This window comes from Heliangelus exortis, chromosome 5, assembly GCF_036169615.1.
Source record: "Heliangelus exortis chromosome 5, bHelExo1.hap1, whole genome shotgun sequence".
In the NCBI taxonomy this organism is placed as follows: Eukaryota; Metazoa; Chordata; class Aves; order Apodiformes; family Trochilidae; genus Heliangelus; species Heliangelus exortis.
The window spans coordinates 2,707,020-2,727,498 of record NC_092426.1 but is presented as its reverse complement, the minus strand read 5'-3'; the positions used below and the strand labels follow the sequence as shown (position 1 = coordinate 2,727,498).

At 48.8% G+C, this 20,479-nt stretch overlaps 1 protein-coding gene across 1 annotated transcript; it reads right to left on the bottom strand.

Moving 5' to 3' along the window:
* Positions 1-180: 180 nt before the first annotated feature.
* On the bottom strand, positions 181-15,272 carry RTRAF (RNA transcription, translation and transport factor). The gene is made up of 8 exons (XM_071745173.1): positions 15,113-15,272; positions 13,152-13,276; positions 10,999-11,098; positions 9,123-9,209; positions 7,966-8,054; positions 5,022-5,090; positions 1,641-1,689; positions 181-552 (listed from the first exon to the last, which is right to left on the bottom strand). Exons 1-8 carry the CDS (start codon positions 15,171-15,173, stop codon positions 398-400), a joined length of 735 nt encoding a protein of 244 aa, XP_071601274.1. The 5' UTR covers positions 15,174-15,272; the 3' UTR covers positions 181-397.
* Between the last annotated feature and the right edge of the window lie 5,207 nt (positions 15,273-20,479).

Below are 20,479 nucleotides of genomic sequence, written 5' to 3'. Positions count from 1 at the left end.
TTGAGTTTTTAAGTATTTCAGCTGCAGGGCAGACTGGGGAGATGCAGCAAGCAAGCCAGGAACGAGCTGTTCATATGGCAGGACCTCAGCAAAAGAGGAATCTGCGGGGCCTTTGTGTAACACTCCCCTCTCACCACGAAGCCAAACACAATGAAAAAGCCACATCTGCCAACTCGGAGCTAAACCAGAACAATTTGTCTCTTTTTTTTTTTTTCCCCCCCAGCTTCATTTATTTAAAGAAAAATGATAATTCGTTAGAAGTCAGAATTCAATTTCCTGTTTTCTCTCAAAAACAGCAAAAGGAGACAATTTCAAAGAGCATGCCGGAGTTGCGCAGGGTCGCACGTCATTCCTAATTGCAGTGAGTATGCAAGAGACTAAAAAGCTTTTTATCTGTTCATCTCCCAACCTTCCCCAGTCTGTGGTCAGTCTTGGGATCAGCAATAATTGCCTGAACTGCTACGATGGCTTCATTAATTTTTGTTTGCAGCTCTCGGAGCTCCTCTATATGCAGCAACCGGAGGATTTGGGCAGCTTCGTTGAGAACAGCGTCTGGGTGAGTCAGGAGAAAGAGAAGGAGCATCAAAGCTTTTTTTATCTGATGTGAAGGGCTTAAGAAAAGCTTAGTCAGAGAATCCCAGAGTGTCAGGGCTTGGGAGGGAGCTGTGGAGCTGCTCCAGTGCCAGCCCTGCCCCAGCAGGATCCCCCAGGGCAGGACACACAGAACACATCCAGGGGGGGTTGGAAAGGCTCCAGAGAAGGAGACTCCACAACCTCTCTGGGCAGCCTGGGCCAGGGCCCCCTCAGCCTCCCAGCAGAGAAGTTTCTCCTCAGCTTCAGCTGGAACTTCCTCTCTTCTCCCTTCACCCCATTATTCCTTGTCCTACTCCTGGGCACCACTGAGCAGAGATTGGCCCCTTCCTCTTGCCCCCCACCCCTCAGCTATTGATGGACATTCAGAGATCCCCTCTCAGCCTTCTCCAGGGCTCTCACTCTTTCTTCCCAGCAGAGATGCTCAAGTCCCTTCACCACCCTCTAATCTAAGTAGCTTCCTACTTGAAATAGGAAAAAAATTCCCTGTTGCTAAAGAGGGACAGCTCAGCTTCCTGCAGTACTTTCAGTCCCCCACAGCCAAGTGGGGTCAGGAGGAGGAATTCCCAGTAGTAATTTAGGTGAACATAGGCTAAAAACAAAGCCAGCAGAGTCCCAGGTCACCCTTACAAAATAACCCACCAGGTCATGCCCGTTTGCTCTGCCTCCCATTAGATTTTAAATAACTGCTGCAGGCAAAGCCCAGGCAGAAGCAGAGGGGGCCTCTGCTGGTAGCAGCAAGATTTACAAGAGGAGAGGAAAGTGAATTCCTCCCGTTTGCAAACGTGGCTGCCATTAAAAGCCATTATTTAAACAGGACTCTGAAACAACAAACTCCAAGGCTAAGATTTATGGGCTGTTTTTTTTTGTTTTGCTTTGTTTTTTCTGTTCCAAAACAAAATGCTGCGGGAGTGCTCGTAAATAACAAGCTGAAGGGGAGCAATTCTTTCCACTACAGGCTTTGTTACTACATGTATTAGCTACGTAGTTGATAGTAATGTACTCCCTCAACGTTGCTGTTTAAAAGTAACATTAAGAGAAGTGCTTACCTCCCGTGTCAAAACCAAGAATGTGCTTTTCTAAAGCAACAGGCAAACCCTTTGAAAAGAAAAAAAAGACAAAAAACATGTTCAAATGTCATAAAAAAATGTCACTTTGCACGTTTGGGGGATTAAATCCAAGCAGTTAGCAGGTTAACTCTGGAGGAGTGGATACTTTGCTTCTGTATCGACTACAAAAAGTCACCGTGCTCAGGAACACAAGTGCTCTGTGTCCTGAAACATCAGACCCAGGGTATTAATAAAGAAAAATCTCCATGCTTCATAATCCCTACTTGTCAAGACAACCCCATTGGCTACAGGCTGGCCACTTTCAATCCTTAAAAGGCCAACAACAGCACTGCCAGAGAACACCCAGCCCAGCAACATCCCTGCCCCGACAAACGTGGCTTTCTCAGCCCCCACTGCCTGGACACAGCTGCCAGCTTTCAAAGCACTGCCTGACTGGAGAGAAAGCTGTAAAAATTCTCTGCAAGCAAGAATGTTCCTCAAGCACTGAACTCACAGCCTCCCTCAGAAGCATTTGGTCAGGTGTTGAAGCTCAGGAATGAAACTGAACATTTTCTAAGCGCCCGTTGCAGGAGGAGAGGAGGAGGAATGGGTTTCTTGGTGGTCATTTATAAATTGCTCACTTTGCCCTCTCTAGATCTGAGGAAGGGTCAGGATAAAACATCCCTGCCCATCTCACAATGTACACACAAAACAAGATTTAAACAATTTGGTTTAACTACCTCTGGAAGTGTTTTTCCAACAGCTGTCTCGGCACGTCTGCCGACTGCCTTGGCATTTGGCACCACAAAACCATTGGGTTTCATTACCATTAATTCTACAATGATGGGACTGTAAACCTTCTAAGAAGTGAAGATTTCTTTTAAAGGCTTTTATATACATGCAAAAAAAAAATTGAGTTGATCAAAATGTGGACTGAATACAAAATGCTGTCTGAACCTAACTCTAATACCCCAATTTTTTAAAAAACGGTGGTTATTTTCCATGGCTTTTCCAGCAAAATGGATGTTTTACTGCCATCTTAAAAAGACATCTGCATTGTTAAAATTTAAGCAGCTTGTTGTTAAGAATGCCACTTCTGTACAGGCTGTACAGGCACCCCCTGCTGCTACAGCTACAAGAGGCAAGTGAGCTTCAGACAGGGAGAGAACTGAAAAGCACCTTTAAATCCATCACCACCCAGGCTGTTTCATTTCTCAGCCTCATTCTCCAACATTTGAGTTTCTAACTCCTGCACAAAACACTTGTAAAGGGCCTGGCCACTGCAGCCATTTCCCCTGGAACTGGGGAAGTATTGCCAGTAAAACTAGATTTGGTGGGAGAGGGAGGATAAAAAAAATGAATTCCAGATGTCAGGGTAGGGGGAAAAGGTACCTGCTTTGTTGTGCTTTTAAACACACCCCTCAAGAGCATCCCTAAAGTGATCCTGAAGGATGCTGGTTGTAATTAATCCTACCTAGGATATGCTCATTAGCTAAGGAAAGCCCAGCACAGTCTGTCAGAATAAATCTGGATGTCAGGGCAGTGCAAACATTGATTTGCCAGCCCCTCAAAACACAACCTAAAAAAAGGACGTGTCACATCTTCTCTTGCAAAGTGCACTGTGACAAGCCAAGGAGATAACCCTCCTTTTATTTGCTACATTCAAACCACAAGCACAGCAATGTAAGTGCCCTCAGTGCTCATATTTATCCTTCATTGTATCTATTTTACCTTTTCCCCCCTCTGCTCTATCTTGCTATTTCCAAGAATGTGACTTGTGACACTTTGTATATGGAGCTGTCTTCCTGGCAGCAGTCAGACATTTATAACCTGCTCCCAGGGAGGAGGCTTCATACACAAAGTGTCACTGGTGAGAAATTTGGCTCTTGAGCTGGCCAAAATCACAAGTTTATTTTTCTCCTCCTTCCATCCTGTGACCCAGATATCCCCTTCTGCTTTTAAGACCCTTTACATGATGAAGTTGGTCACTGCTGCCACAGATAAAGCCATTTTTCTGCCTCCAATCCCCTTCATTTTCTCCCCCTCACTTGAAATCTGTCACTCCTCATGAGGCCACACTCCCAGTGACACGTGTCACACTCAGTGACATTCCAACCTCAGACCTGGCCACGCTTTGAGGACCCAATTTGAGTATGAACTGTCATGAAAAAAAGTATCTCTGTTCCTCAAAGAAGCTGGTTCTGCCAAACTTCCAGAAAATCCCATTTTTGACCCCTGCACGTCAGCTGTGCAGCTATGTAAACAACAGCCTAAAGCAGCTTTTCATTAATGTTAGTGACAGAACCCAAAATGACTACAAGACTCTCAGCTGCTTTCGTATTTTTCTTCTTTTTTTGGGTGGTTTTATGGATAATTCAAGACCAAAGCTTTGATTTACTGTCCCAGTGCTTCTGGAAACTACTGCCCTGCACTGCAGAGCACCTGCAAGAATCTCTTAGAAACACCACAAGCAGGGCTGTGATGATAAATAAAGCAGGGATTGTTCTGAGCAAGAAAAGATGAAGGGATTTGTGCTCCTTGACCAGATCCAATCACTTTAGAAGGAACATGTCTCAATGGGAACCTGCAGGAGAAGAGAAGTGGCTTTCCCCAGCTGTGCCCAAGCCATGGTGCCAGAAAATGCTGGAGAGGAGAGCAGGAGAACTGAGATGTTCAAGAAATGACAACCTGATAAACCACTCATCCCCTGGAACATCTTTTAAACAGATCATCACAGAATGGCTGAGGTTGGAAGGGACCTTAGAGATCATCTACTCCAACCTCCCTGCCATAGCCTGGGACATCCCTGATCTCACCAAGGTTGCTCAAGGCCTCATCCAACCTGGCCTTGAACACCTTTCAGGGAGGGAAACAGACTGTGGTTAGAAAAGAATTCTGCAAAATGTGATGTTTAAGTGCAAACGTTTTCCTCACCATTTCTTTTGGGGAAAGGGGAAGGGAGGGAGGAGCTGGATGTCCAGCATCAAGACACAGGAGGTGTACACATGAAGCAAACAACTCCATACAAGGAATGTTTCAACCTGTTTATGAGGCCAACACTGCTGTTCCAAGGAAAAGCCAGGTGATACATCTCTTCTCACACTGCAGGCCTGCTGCTCTGGACAGTAAGGGTAATCCTCTAGCAAATATTAAGACAGGAGAAGAGCTGTTCCCATGATATGTCCCACAGGTACATGTACTCACCCTCAGTCAAAACAAAAAGAGCTTTGTTTACTCTTGAAGATAAAGTTTCCACCCCTCTCCCAAGTGAACTATTTAAACAGAACTGGTTTGGCTGGAGATGGCAGAATTTTTGCCTACATTTCTCTCCTCAAGATGGAAGAATTAAAGACACCAGCCTCAGGCTGGGGCCATACAAACCTCCTTGGACTGGCTGGCCTTGGCGATGGCATCCTGAGTCAGGCGCTCCTGAACCAGAATCCGAATGGCCTAGGGAAAAACACCCACAGGAGAGAGGGATTACTTGGGGCCTCCATGAATTTCTAAGCAATTCCAAGAGGCAAAGGAGTCAGCATCATAACCCAGCATAAGCTCAAACCCACAGTTTTGGGAAACTTATTGGAAAACCTCTTTCAGGCTTGAAAGCTTTTTCAGGTAGCGGGTCACCTCGGCAAGGAGTGCTTGGCAGAGCTGGGGTGGGGTCTCCTGGGCTGTGAACCAGGAGCCACAAAGATGTGATGTTATTCACCTCCTAGAATCATGGGGGGGCTGGAAGGGACCTCTGGAGCTCACCCAGTGCCAGCCCTGCCCCAGCAGGATCCCCCAGGGCAGGACACACAGAACACATCCAGGGGGGGTTGGAAAGGCTCCAGAGAAGGAGACTCCACAACCTCTCTGGGCAGCCTGGGCCAGGGCTCCCTCAGCCTCCCAGCAGAGAAGTTTCTCCTCAGCTTCAGCTGGAACTTCCTCTCTTCTCCCTTCACCCCATTATTCCTTGTCCTACTCCTGGGCACCACTGAGCAGAGATTGGCCCCTTCCTCTTGCCCCCCACCCCTCAGCTATTGATGGACATTCAGAGATCCCCTCTCAGCCTTCTCTTCTCCAGCCTCAACAGCCCCAGGGCTCTCACTCTTTTTTTACAGGAGAGATGCTCAAGTCCCTTCACCATCCTCACAGCCAGTGACTGATTTCAGTCACTACTGGGCCAGAAACATCAAGGAATGAGGATCAGTCAGGAAAACTTGTGACTCCCAAAACAAGCTGATCACAAGAGCAGCAGCACCAGTTTTATTTTTCTGAGATGGCACCAATTCAGGTTCTTCAGGAAGGAAAACCTGGTCCCAGGATCTTTTAGTAGGTGCTGAACCATCTTCCCCAAGCAGAGAGACCCAGAGCAAGGCTGCCCACCCTGGTTTTTAAAAAGACTGAGGGCAGAAAGGATGTATTTTTAGACACAGGAACAAGAACAAGTCTTGATGTGAACACCCCTGCTGCTCATCTGTTTTCACTGGCTCCAGAACATAGCATGAAATCGTATCAGAGCTCTCAGTAACTGATACCTACAGCTGGAAATGCCTCTAAAAATAAGGGAAAGAATAGCAGGCAGGCAGAGTTCCACCAGGGAGAACTGGGTCTGTCAAACACATTCCTCAGCCATTCCCTGAGGAGCAGCCAAATGTGACAGCAGCAGTTTTACTGCTTCGTGTTTCTCTCCCCGAAAGATTTCTCCCGGTTTTGGTCATGATTAAAGCTGAGAGGAGAGACCAGAAATCCTTCAAACTGAAGGGAGCAGCCTGGATGAAAAGAGTGATTTGATGAGGAGTTTGAATTCCAGCAGTGAAACCAGGCCCTGTATAAAAGAATTTGAGTGCCTTTTGCATTAGGAAAAGGACATCCAACTGTGCTACACAGCTGCTTTCTGATCAACTTGCCAGATTTAAATTAATAAAATTGGACTCCAAATCTCTCTCTGCTTTCTCTGGCCAGATGTCTGTGGCATGCTTGCACCCTCCTGCCTTCCCTAAGTAGTCATTCCAGAGTGTCCAAGCATGAACAGGCATCCTAAACTTCTCTCTTCTAAACTTCTTACTGGGATGGAGAACTAAAGAGCTTCCCTGACACATCCTAACACCATCAAACCCTAGAAACCAGTGTTCCTGTTGTTCTCACATGAACTGCAGGAACCTATCCTTAAAAAGAAAATTCCAGCTGGTGGTTTTGTCCAACCACCTTTATCTGAAAGAAAAAAAAAAAAAAATTGAGACTAGAAATGGGGAAAGTGACAGAAATGTAGACACATTTATGCAGAAAAAAACCCCTCATTCTTTCTTTTTGGGTTGTTGATAGGAAATGAGATGAACCCAGATGCCTCCAGATGAGGCTGTGAGAAAACCTGAAGGATCTCTGCCTAATGAGGGCTGAGCTCATGCTGCAGAACCTCAACATCTCCTCAGCTCTCTCTACCCAATACTCCTTTTCAATGTTTTTTGTAGTGTTTAAGGTTTGTTTTCTTCTGGTTTGTGGTCTTCTTCTGATATATGAGACCTCTGCCACTCTTTCAAAGTGAATGCAAGGTCCAAACACTGTTTTTGGGGAAGAAAAAGGAGGGTTCCATGCTGGAGAGAATGAGAAAGTACCTGAAATGGCTGCCTTTTCCTTAAGAAACCAGGCTAGGGTGATAATAATGTTTAAGGACACCTGTTTTAGCCTTACACACACTATATTAATTCTCATACCCACAGCACTTAGTTTCTCCAAAATGAATTTAGCAAATATCAAAGCTTTTGTAATAGATGGACCTTCTTGTTATTTCAGTGCAATGAGTTTATTCTGGTGCCAAACAAAACTGATTTCCATACTGTGACATGATCAAGTGGCAGCTGAGGGTTGCTCCAGCCTCAGTGAGCACAGAGCTTCAAGAAAACAGTACAGGGTTCACCCAAAATTTATAGGTAACCACTGAGCCCCACCACTAAATCATGTATTTTTTTCCAAGTCATCAAAAAAGATGCTTTAGAAAATTAATTAACCTATTTACTGCATTTAAAAGCCATGATTAGTCATCAAGACTAATTCAAATTGCCTTCAGTAATGACAAGGAGTAAACAGTTCAAAGGAGCAGAAGGAGGAGGATGCAACATTTAACTGTGGCTCCTTCTTAAGGTGTTTGTTTTACAACATCCTTTGCCTCACTTTGCATTAATTTATCTTCTGTGTTCTTACCTGCTTGAAAAGGCACAAACAAGATGACTTTTACTTCCTTTTTCTGCCTAAAAACTGTTACCAGTAACTCTGCACCACAAGCTATCACACCTATCCCAGAAAAGAAGGCAGAAAGGGGGGCTCTGAAAGCTCTGCAACTCACCTTAAGCATCACCAAATAATCATCGTGCCTCTGAATTTGGAGCAGATTAGCTAAAGCCATCACTCCAGCCTTGAAGTCAGGATTATTCACTGTAAAAATAATCATCACTGTTAAAAATATACCCTGCTTGATCTGGCTCCAAAAAGACACAATTACTTTCCTGATTCCACAGTAGCAAATTGCTCTCAAGGATGGGCAAGGCCATGGATACAGAGTGAGCCTTTTGTGTGGCTCCAGGAGCACTTAAAGTGTGCAGGAGGCTTCCTCACCAGGCTGAGCTCATCAGCCAAGCCCCAGCAGCATCATTTGCACCACCAAAAGCATTGCCTGTGACTTAAAACTGCAGCCAATTGCACAGAGGTGCCTCTGGTTTGGAAACCCTCCTCTCACTGCAGAGCTGTGGCTGCTGGGTGAGGGGAGGACTAATTTCTGAGCTTTTTGTAGGAAGGGAAAGGAGAGAAGTCTTGGGGGGATTTAGGGCTCATTTTAGCAGCTCTTTCCCATCACTTCCTTTTATTGTGAACGTGCCTAGCAGTCAAAAAAAAGTAAATTATTCTGAGAGGTACTGAGCCAACATAAAATACTCCACAGACCTGAAGCCCCCAGTCTGCATTCATGTCTCCTTAGCCTGCTTTTTTAAAAATCCACTTCACAGGCAGAAGGTATCTTGCTGTTTCACCCTAACCCACAGCAAGTCCTGATGTTTTCTAAAGCTCTCTGTACATCTGTTAAGGTAAAAACCCTTCAGCTGTTTCCTCACTGCCTGATAAGAACCCTCCCAATCTATTAATGTCTGATCAAGTCTCTGGGCACCTCATTCTGCTGGGAAGCTTCTCCCTCCCCCTGATTTCCTCTTTCTGTAGAGGAAAAGCTTTTCATCAGTGCACATCCAGCCACCTGGGATTCCCAGGGAGCAGTCCCTCCTTCCTTTAGCAGCACAGGAGGTGAAAAACTCCAAAGTAACTCTCCAAACACTGCTCACTGAGAGGCAGTTTGAGCCAGGAGTAAAGAAGATGTAAACCTCCCCTTCCCAAAGCTTGAAATGGGGCTTTCAAAAGCTGTTATCACACTATTGTAATAATTTAAAATCTGGAAAAGAGGCTGTGGAACACATTTATACATGATGCACAGCATAGTGTAGGTTGCTGCACACTTACCATCCAAGTTAATCAAGGGTTCTGCATTCTTTGTTGCATTGTCAGCATTTTTTGCACCATCAGGGGTAGAGTCCTTGTACTTATCAGCTGGTAAATAAACAAGTGAACATCATTAGAGAGAAAGACAAACAGAAATAGTTAAAAAAAAAAATTAACACCAAGCTGTAGCTTGCTCTGGGTGTATTTCTGGAGGGTGCAAAGTGCCTGAGAGCCTCCTGGGCTTGAGCACTGATGGTTTGGAGGTCCCTGAGGTGGCACTGAGCTATCCTAAGCTCCTGTCTGGGAGCTGGGAGTGTGCTCCATGGATTCAGGTTCTCCCAGAAGCCTGAACAAGCTGCAGCTTGAAGCTCCAGCACTTCCACAACCCACCCATTCCACCTCTGCCTCAGCCAGCAGCAGAGGCTCTAGAACTACAAACTGACACTAATTTGGCTCAGGGAGTAAAAGATTCCCAGGAAAAGGTTTTGGTTTATAGGCTGCAGGGTCCATCTCCAACCCCCAGAGGGGTTTTTCAAGCCTTTTGAGGACAGGACCTCCCAACTCCTCCATTCTCACAACCCCCTGAGTCCCAGGCTGCTTCTTTTCCCCAGCACCAGGGACTGAGAACAAGCACTACAGACCCCAGGCACTTGTATCCCAACTTTGGGATACAGGAATTAAAGGTAATGGAAAAACAGGACTCAGGCTCTTATGTTTGCCACCAGTAATTACATTTCTATCTGCAGCCTCACTGTAAGGAGATGAAACTGCTGAGATTTAACTCAAGTTGTGTTTTGGTTTGGGTTTTTTTTTGTTTTTTTTTTTTTTCCCCTAACCTTGCCCTAGTTCCCAAGGGTTCAGGCTTTATTCCCTGTGAAACCAGGCTCTAAGAATAATTTCTCCCAATGAATGCAGCCCTAAAGAAAGAGCATTTAATCCACTCCAGAGTAAGTTCTCATCGAGGCAAATCCTCCAGGGAAAAGGGTATGAATATATATACAGAGGGGTTTTTGTTACATCCAGAAATAAAATAATAAATGCAAGTATGCTGCTGCCTTGTCCCATGGGAGCTGAGCTGCAGAGAAACACTTCACAGCTGACCAGGGTGCAAAATGGAATCAATATAAATATAAATAATATGAAGTAAATAATATAAAAGATATAAAAAATAAAAATATAAAAAATAAAGATAAAAATAAAGATAAAAATAAAGATAAAAATAAAGATAAAAATAAAGATAAAAATAAAGATAAAAATAAAGATAAAAATAAAGAAAAAAATAAAGATAAAAATAAAGAAAAAAATAAAGAAAAAAATAAAGAAAAAAATAAAGAAAAAAATAAAGAAAAAAATAAAGAAAAAAATAAAGAAAAAATAAAGAAAAAATAAAGAAAAAAAGATCTGTAAAGATCTGTAAAGGATCTCTAAAAGATCTGTAAAGGATCTCTAAAAGATCTGTAAAGGATCTCTAAAAGATCTCTAAAAGATCTCTAAAAGATCTCTAAAAGATCTCTAAAAGATCTGTAAATAAATCTGTAAATAAATCTGTAAATAAATCTGTAAATAAATCTGTAAATAAATCTGTAAATAAATCTGTAAATAAATCTGTAAATAAATCTGTAAATAAATCTGTAAATAAATCTGTAAATAAATCTGTAAATAAATCTGTAAATAAATCTGTAAATAAATCTACAAATACATCTACAAATACATCTACAAATACATCTATAGATAATACATAATATATATATAAATACATATAAATAAAAATAAAAATATATGAAATAAATAATATAAAATAAATAGCAATATAAACTTCTGAGGGCAGACAAATTTGACAGATTCTGTTTAATTTTATGAAGTAAGACACAACCTAAAGCATTAAATCCACACCTACCATTATCTCCATACTCCAGCCTGACTGCTAAGCCCAGAAGCCAGTCCACTGTTTCTTGTCTCTCCTGTATTTTGAAAGGACAGTTCACATCCTTCATGTACTGCAAGGAAAAAGAGAGGAGAGAAAATGGGTGCTGCTGACCTGCAGCAATTAGCCAGGAACACAGGAAAATAAATAAAAACAGCCATTTTCCCACAGGCCTTCCAGTTGTTGGGAGGTTGTAATTAACAAGAAACACCCCTGTGAAACACTCACCTGATCCAGAGGTGCTTCAGAGAGCCCCAGAGTCTGACATTTAATAGTGGCACCTGATGTTATTGATATTATTGATGACCAGAAAAACCCAGACACCCCTTTCTTTGCTTTTTGTTGGTTTGACACAGTGAGGGGGAGCAAGGGAAAGGACTGGGAAGAGATGAGAGCACAAACGTCCCACCTGAAGCAGGGAGGAGCCACCTCAGGCTGTCCCCACACGAGTGGCAGAGCCTGAGGGGCAGCAGAAGCAATTTTCCATTTCTTAGGGACTGTGGGAAGGGACAAAACGTGGCTGGGATGCTGTCTCTGCTCCTCTGAAGCCAGGACACAGTGACATTCTGCTGCCTTTCCTCCCCCTGCTCCAGACCAGAGGCCACCAGGGGCTGGAGAGCACGAGCAGGGAGGGGTCTCCTGGCAGGAATGAAGGGGGACAGAGTGGTTGGAGAGCAGCCAGGCAGAGAGGGACCTGGGAGTCTGGATTGCCAGGAAGCTGAAGAGGAGCCAGCAGTGTGCCCAGGTGGCCAAGAAGGCCAATGGCATCCTGGGCTGGCTCAGGAACAGCGTGGCCAGCAGGTCCAGGGAAGGGATTCTGCCCCTGTGCTCAGCCCTGGGGAGGCCACAGCTTGAGTCCTGTGTCCAGTTCTGGGCCCCTCAGCTCAGGAAGGAGATTGAGGTGCTGGAGCAGGTCCAGAGAAGAGCAAGGAGGCTGGGAAGGGATCCAGCACAAGTCCTGTGAGGAAGGGCTGAGGGAGCTGGGGGTGTTGAGGCTGGAGAAGAGGAGGCTCAGGGGAGACCTCATCACTCTCTCCAACTCCCTGAAAGGAGGTTGGAGCCAGGGGGGGGTTGGGCTCTTTTCCCAGGCAACTCTCAGCAAGACAAGAGGGCACAAGAGGTCTCAAGTTGTGCCAGGGGAGGTTTAGGTTGGACATGAGAAAGAATTTCTTTCTGGAGAGGGTGCTCAGCCATTGGAATGGGCTGCCCAGGGAAGGGGTGGATTCTCCATCCCTGGAGATATTTCCAAAGAGCCTGGATGTGGCACTCAGTGCCATGGGCTGGGAACTGCAGTGGGAGTGGATCAAGGGTTGGACTTGATGAGCTCTGAGGTCCCTTCCAACCCACCCAATTCTAGGATTCTATGAAGGGAAGGACAACCTGGACAAGCCAAAAATCCCAAGAGAACCAGCAGCCAGGGGTGCCAGCAGAATGCCCTGTGAAACAGGAGCACTGCAACTGCTGGGCAGTGAGCAGAGGCAGCAGCACCAGGGAGGGGCAAGGGAGGTGACCCTGAGCATCACCAAGCAGCATTCCCACCTCTTCAGGGGGTGGTTGGGAGAGAAAGGGAATTGGAACCAACTGGGAAAGCTCCCTTGCCCTGAGGGTGACTCAAAAAGCTCAGGAGGGTAGAGGAGATCACTCAGGCTGCTGGCTGCTTGCCACAGCAGTGGGAAACCATCTGTCTGAACTACCAGGAGGGGCAGAAATGAGCTGCAGGGGCTGCTTCCCACGTTTGCAAAGCCTCTGAGTGCATTAGCTGAACCCATTTGCCTTTTTCTGAACCATTAATGCAGGGAAAAAAAAAAAAAAAAAGCTGTTTATTTGCAGTCCATTTCCTTTCTGCTTCAAGAGCTGAATCTAATGAGGCAAGGAACAAATGAGGATGAGATACCACCTCTTGCAAAACAAGAGCTGAGTGAAAATGGTGTGCAAAAGGTTCTGCCATCTTAATGACTCTTTCAGTTTGGCTTCAAGAACACTTTTACATTCCTGGAAATGTAAAAAAAAATAAAGCAAACCTCATAGAAAAAGAGAAATACTCAGAGCCATTTACAGTCAGCAACTCCAGCAGCACTCAGTGGTCACTTACAGGTTTATAACTGAGAACAGAAACAAGAAGATACCTTTTCAAAAGATTTGGGCCAGTCCTCACTGTGTATGTTCCTTAAATTCCCTCGGTCTTCAATCTTGTAATGTCTGATTTTCTGATCTTCCAGCCAGACAATGAAGTTTCTGAATTCTGTTTCATCTGTCAGTAAACAAAGCAAGAATGAACTGGTATCCTCAAGGCAAAATTCCTCCTCAGACCAACAAATACTGGTGCTCCCCAGCACTTCTGTGGGTTTATTTACTGTATTTTTACCACAAGGATTCCTCCAACACCCAAATCCTGCAGCCCAGGACAACCCCTCTGCTCAGCACTGGGTGGTTTTCCTTTTGCAAGCTGCTTTGAATTGGTGATGGTTGCCTGATTACACTAAAAGGCATCACCCAACAGATTGGTTTAATTGGGAATGGAGTTGTAACTTATTAAGAAAAGGTGAAAGAATTATAAAAAAACCTGAGCTCTTAACTCTGTTATCTGGACAAACACACTGCATGAAGCAGGAACCTCTCCTGTCTCTCAAACAACACAAACACATCATGACTCTGCCAAGACATTTTTCTCCCTTTGCTGTTGACTCAGCTGCTCTTGGCTGTTGACCCAATATTTCACAATTTGGGAGCTGGAATTCCACATGACACAGAACTCTGTGCCATACAGACATATTCCTCCAGGAGGGAGCAGTTAGCTTGCACCTGCACTTCAGTGAGAGAATTCACTTCTGGAAAACAGCCCTGGGCTACCCCCAACCACTCAGCACCCAGCTGGGATATTTGGGCTTTGGATGGAATTTAATGCCTGAGTTCACAGAATTCCAGACTGGTTTGGGTTGGAAGGGACCTTAAAGCTCCTCCATTGCCACCCCCTGCCACGGGCAGGGACACCTCCCACCAGAGGAAGAAAACTGCCAAGCAAATTGGTTCCTGGGTGGACACCCCCCTGGGGCAGTGAGCAGTTCAGCCACTGCTCCAGGGCAAGGGGAGCATCCCCAGGATTCCCTCCCTGAGTGATTCATGGGGACACAGAGCAGGGAGAGAAAACTTCCTTTAGGAAACAACCTGCCTGCAGCAGCTCACCTGGCATGGCTGGGTGCTGGCAATCACAACAGGAGAGAGAATCTAAGGCATTGTTTGCAGTGGTTTTCATAGAAGCCCAGAATGGTTTGGGTTGGAGAGGGAGCTTAAAGCTCCTCCATTGCCACCCCCTGCCATGCCCAGGGACACCTCCCACCAGCCCAGGTTGCTCCAAGCCCCATCCAACCTGGGCTGAGACACTGCCAGGGATGGGGCAGCCACAGCTTCTCTGGGAAACCTGGCACAGGGGCTCAGCACCCTCACAACAAACTATTTCTCCCTCACATCTCATCTCAATGAGAACCCTTCCCCCTGATCCCATCCCTCCCTGCCCTTGTCCCCAGTCCCTCCCCAGCTTTCCTGGAGCCCCTTCAGGCACTGGAAGGTGCTCTAAGGTCTCCCCATTGCAGCTTCTCTTCTCCAGCCTCAACACCCCCAACTCTCTCAGCCTGGCTCCAGAGCAGAGCTGCTCCAGCCCTCCCAGCAGCTCCAGGGCCTCCTCTGGACTCACTCCAACACCTCCAGCTCCTTCTGGCCTTGGGGACCCCAGAACTGGACCCAGCTTTCCCCTCGCTCCTGGTTTTTCCATGGGAACTCCCGATTCCCCTAAACCCCGTGCCGCAGCTCAACCCCTGAGCCCCCAGAGCCACCCGAAGGTCCCCGCAGACCCTTCCGACCTTCCCCTTTTTCCCTCAGACCTCCGCACCGCCCCGACAGAGCAGGGAGGGAAGCCAGGAGCTTCCCAGAGCCAGGGAAGGGCGAGAGAAAAGCTGAACCCGGGGCGGGAGGAGGGGAAGGGGGGAGGCAGCCAGAGCTGCGTGAGGGGAAGGGCGGGAAGGCCAGGACCGGGGATCAGAGGAGGGGTGGGGGGATCAGAGCCCCGCGGAGCCCCGCCGCAGCCCCTCACCCCTGCAGTTGAAGCCGGCCGGGTTGTGGTAGTCGAGCGCCGAGAGCTTGCGGCGGAACATGGCGCCCGTGGGGCCGGCGGCGCCTCCGCTCCCTCCCGGCACTGCCGCGCACCCCGCGCAGCCACGGCACGCAGGAAGAAACGCCCCCCGGGGCCGCGCTGCGCCCACCCATTGGACGGCGCTTGCCGAGTGGCGGCTCCCGCAACCAATCAGAGAGCGGAATGGGATGCCGGGAGAGGAAGCGGCCACGCTGCCAGCCGGAGTGACGCGGAGGGGGCGGGGTTTGTGGAAGGGGGCGTGGTCTGATGGGGCGGGGCTTGGGGAGGGGGCGGGGTCTGGGGGAGCGCTGGGAGGTACTGGGGAGCGCTGGGAGGTACTGGGAGGTACTGGGCTCTACGAGGCTGTATACTGGGCTATACTGGGGGGCACTGGACAATACTGGTCTGTACTGGAGAGCACCGGGGGTCACTGGACTCTACTGGGTTATATTGGCTTATACTGGGCAGCACTGCAGGTCACTGGACTATACTGCGTTATACTGGGGTATACTGGGGAGCACTGTGGGTCACTGGACGCTACTGGTCTGCACTGGAGAGCACTGGGGGTCACTGGACTCCACTGGTCTGTACTGGGGAGCACTGGGGGTCACTGGACAATACTGAGTTTTACTGGGGAGTACTGCAGGTCACTGGACTCCACTGGGTTATACTGGGGAGCACTGGGGGTGACTGTACTCCACTGGATTGTACTGGGCGGTACTGGGGGCTACTGGGGAGCACTGGGGGTCACTGGACTCCTCTGGTCTGTACTGGGGGGCACTGGGGGTGACTGTACTTTACTGGGTTGTACTGAGCGGTACTGGTCTGTACTGGAGAGCACTGTGGGTCACTGGACTTCACTAGGTTATAGTGGGGAGCACTGGGGGTCACTGAACAATACTGGGTTATACCGGGGAGTACTGCAGGTCACTGAACTCCACTGGGTTATACTGGGGAGCACCTTCCAGTGCCTGAAGGGGCTCCAGGAAAGCTGGGGAGGGACTGGGGACAAGGGCAGGGAGGGATGGGATCAGGGGGAAGGGTTTCCAGATGGAAGAGAGATGAGAGGTGAGGAAGAAATAGTTTGTTGTGAGGGTGCTGAGCCCCTGTGCCAGGTTTCCCAGAGAAGCTGTGGCTGCCCCATCCCTGGCAGTGTCTCAGCCCAGGTTGGATGGGGCTTGGAGCAACCTGGGCTGGTGGGAGGTGTCCCTGACCATGGCAGGGGGTGGCACTGGAGGAGCTTTAAGGTCCCTCCCAACCCAAACTGGTGTCTGTCTGGTTTCCCAGCAGACCCAGCAGCCATGGGGTGAGGTTTGTTCTCCTCAGGCCATCCCTGGGGCCAGGCCCAAGGTGTCCCTGGGGGTTTTGCAGTGAACCCCATCCCCCCCAGACCTGGTGCCCACCCCAGGCAGGCCTTGCCGTTCAGAACATCTCCGTGGGCCTCAGGTGCTGCTCAGACAGGGGGACAGCAGGACTGTGCCCCCATTTTTGTCACCACCTGCCTCCCCTCTTGACTCCCCATCCTTTGCTGTGTCCCTCAGGATGGCTCAGAAGGTGTCAGTGGGATAGGGATGAGCCAACTCCTGCTCCCACAACCCCTCTCCTGCTCGGCAGGGCTCTGCTCAGCCATTTCCATCCCTCTCTGGCTCTCCTCCATCTCCTCAGGGCTGGCTGGGATCCATCCTTGGATCCACGGCACCTCCGGAGCGACGGCACCGCCGAGGGAAGCTGGAGGAGGTGTGGAGCAGATGGGGAAAATGGAGCTGAGATGTCGCTCCCTGCCAGCTCCGACTCTGGCATCAGGCCCTGCGTGGCTCATTAATGAGAAGAAACCCAAATTAGCACTAATTGCCTTCGTTAGCTGCGAGCCTTTTAGATGTGCAGGAAGACAACCCCCTGGTCATGGCTCCTGGGTTCCTACAGGACTGGCAGAAAGGGATAAACCCACCAGGGAAGGGGAAGGTCTGCAAATCCAGGGGGATGGGATGGGATAGGATGGGATGGGATAGGATGGGATAGGATAGGATAGGATAGGATAGGATAGGATAGGATAGGATAGGATAGGCCAGGGTTGTGCTGAAGGCAGGAGAGGTGGTGGTGACCATCCCCCTGCTCCTGGCATGGGACCATGCCAGAGATATTTGTTCTCCAAGACCTACACAGAGGTGTCACAATGTCCAGTGCTTGTCACCCTTGCTGGGGTGTCCCTCCCCTTCTTTAAACCACCCCAGGAACAACCCAGAGGGGAGAAAGCCAGTGGGTCAGAGAGCCATAGAATCCCAGACTGGGTTGGATTAGGAGGGACATTAAAGATCATCCAATGTCACAGAGTTTTGGCTCTTCACTTGGAGGGGGTTTCAAGCTCTTCCCCCTGATCCCATCCCTCCCTGCCCTTGTCCCCAGTCCCTCCCCAGCTTTCCTGGAGCCCCTTCAGGCACTGGAAGGTGCTCTAAGGTCTCCCCATTGCAGCTTCTCTTCTCCAGCCTCAACACCCCCAACTCTCTCAGCCTGGCTCCAGAGCAGAGCTGCTCCAGCCCTCCCAGCAGCTCCAGGGCCTCCTCTGGACTCACTCCAACACCTCCAGCTCCTTCTGGCCTTGGGGACCCCAGAACTGGACCCAGCACTGCAGGGGGGGTCTCAGCAGAGCAGAGCAGAGGGGGACAATCCCCTCCCTGTCCCTGGTGGCCATGGGGGATGCTTTGCTTTGCTGCAGTGGGCACAAAGGGGACATGGGGTGTCCTGCTGCTCCCCATCACCCCTTCCCCAGCCTCCCCCTGCTCCAAGGACAGGGCTCAGCCCCCCCTCATCCTCAAGAGAGCCCCAAGCAAAGCCATTCCTGCTCTGGGCTGGGGACAAGGAGCACCCCTTGGGGACAAGGTCCCACCCTGAGTGAGCCCACCCCCTTGATCCAACTCCTCCTGCAGGGACAGGAAACTGTGGCTTGGTGGCATCTCAAAACCCCAAGAGACTTCACTTCCCCTCACCCTTGGTCACCAAATCCCCCCACCCTAGGGAGAAGACCCCCTCCTGCTCCCACCAGGAATGGGATCCAGTCACCACCAGGATGGGACCCCATCTCCCCAGGGACCAGCACGTGCAGGAGCATCACCTCCAAAGCCTTGAAACAAATGCAAAATTTTATTTTCCAACGAGTACACAGACCTGGTGGGATGGGGATGGGCTACACCACAACCTCCCTGCCCTGGCTCTCGCTTCCAACCACCCCTTCCCCAAAAAACCCCTGGCACCTGGGGGGGGGTGGGCTCCCCACCACCTTGGCAGACAAACAAAACAAGAAGAAAATGAAAATAATCCTTTTTTTTCCAGCACTCCAGATATTTTTCTTTAAAAGATTGGGGGTGGAGTTGAAGGCTCTTTGATACCACGTTGGAAATACAGCATCAGGAGGGAGAGGTAAGGGGTATTTTATTTTAATTTAACTTTATTTGACTTTTTCCAGGGGAGGGAGGGTGGGAAACGATCTTGGCAGGCAGTTTCTACTTGGCTAACAAAGGTGAATCTGTGTAAATACAAACACTGGGGTGAAATACCTGGCAGCACACCAATGGCAACACCACAACCAACAGAAAATCAAGACCAGCAACATAAAAACACCTTCAATGAGTTGTTTCAGTTCACCTCTCCCCCCACCCAACCAACCCCCCCCACCCCAGACTCTTCATGCAGGTTTTTTCCCCTCTCCATTTGTTTAAGTTGTTTAAAAAAATTATTACAAACCATTTCTTGGGGTGCAAGCCCTGGGTCAGACCTGCTCAGCTTTGCTCTCCCTGGTGGTAAATCAGTGTTAAAAAAGAAAACCCCACAAGTTGGGGGATTTAAACGTTTGCTCTGGGACACCAGGAGTGAAACCAGCTGCAGAGCCAATGGTTTCATCCATCCTTCAGCCTAAAGCTCCATGAGCTGGAGGAAAAAAGGTGGAAACAGGAGGTTAAGGAGGGTTGGGCTGGGACCATCGTGGTGATTGGTGTTGTAGGAATGTTCCCAGGTGCCAAAAGTTTTGGAATCCAGTCTGGATCCAATTGGTCTTCTCTGCAGAAGACAAGAAAAAGAGTATGAAAAGGTAGAAAAACCAAAATGCACTTGTTTTGGGATAGAAAGATTTCCCCAAAAGGTACCTAAAGACTGTTGGCCTCTTGAATCCATGGGGATTTTGAAGCTCATAGCTGATTCAGAATTAGTTCAGGGGGGTTCCTGCAGAACCCCAAGCCCCTCCATGACCTAATTTTATGATTCCCAAAGTTTTCCAGGAGAGAGGATGAGGGGGGAAAGCCCAGAGGTGTTCAGTGACAGAAAGGAGAGCCAAGCCACAGCCACAAAAGTATTTATTGACTCAAAAAGGAGCCAAAAAAAGGTGGCTTGTCTCTCCTGAAATGCTGATGTCCTGGGAATAATCCCCCAGCCTGATGCAGAGCTCATGTAAACAGGAATCAGGCACCTCTGGGAAGGGGGCACCCCACAGCTTCCCAAGCTGCTCCCACCCAGCATGGAGAGGTGGGAGCAGGAATGGGAGAGCTGGTGGGTGCAGGAAGGGGCAGAAGCATCCCACCATGGAAAAGTATCTCACCAGGGAGGAGAATCCCACCATGGTGAGCATCCCACCATGGAGGAGAATCCCCCCAAGGAGGAGAATCCTACCATGGAGGAGAATCCCACCAGGGAGGAGAATTCCACCATGGTGAGGATCCCACCATGAAGGAGAATCCCCCCAAGGAGGAGAATCCCACCATGGTGAGCATCCCACTAAGGAGGAGCATCCCACCATGGGAAAGAATCCCACCATGGAGGAGAATTCCACCACAGAGGAGAATTCCACCATGGTGAGCATCCCAACACTGTAAACATCCCACCACAGCATCCCACTGGTGAGCATCCCACTGGTGAGCATCCCACTGGTGAGCATCCCCCCACAGGACAGGATCCCAGCCCAGCCCTAAGGTGAGGAGATGCTGCTGGGAACCTCCAAGAGCAGAAGAGAAAATAAACAAGGAAAGCAGAGGCACAGAGGTGTAGGAGAAGAGGAAAGACCTGGGAAGGAATGGTCAGCTTGGAATTTCAGATTTCTAACTCCCCAGCAACACCCAGGGCAGGGGCCACCCCGAGCCCCCACACCTGGGAGGGTGCTGACACCCACCCTAAAGCAGGAGGCATCAGGCACCACCTGAGGCATCACAGGAGTTGTCTTTGCTTTCCCAAGCTCCTCCTTTTCCTCCCTCCAGCTTTTTCCCCCAGCACGTGGACTTCCAAAGCTGACAGAAAAGTCTGGAGAGGATGGATAGAGACAAAGGAGATCGAGGTGCTGGAGCAGGT

Coding starts and splice junctions, on each gene's coding strand:
- RTRAF (XM_071745173.1), bottom strand. CDS start 15,173: ATGTTCCGCCGCAAGCTCTCGGCGCTCGACTACCACAACCCGGCCGGC. Junction 13,277..15,112: donor GGCCGGCTTCAACTGCAGGG/GTGAGGGGCTGC, acceptor GTTTACTGACAG/ATGAAACAGAATTCAGAAAC. Junction 8,055..9,122: donor ACCCTTGATTAACTTGGATG/GTAAGTGTGCAG, acceptor TTATTTTTACAG/TGAATAATCCTGACTTCAAG.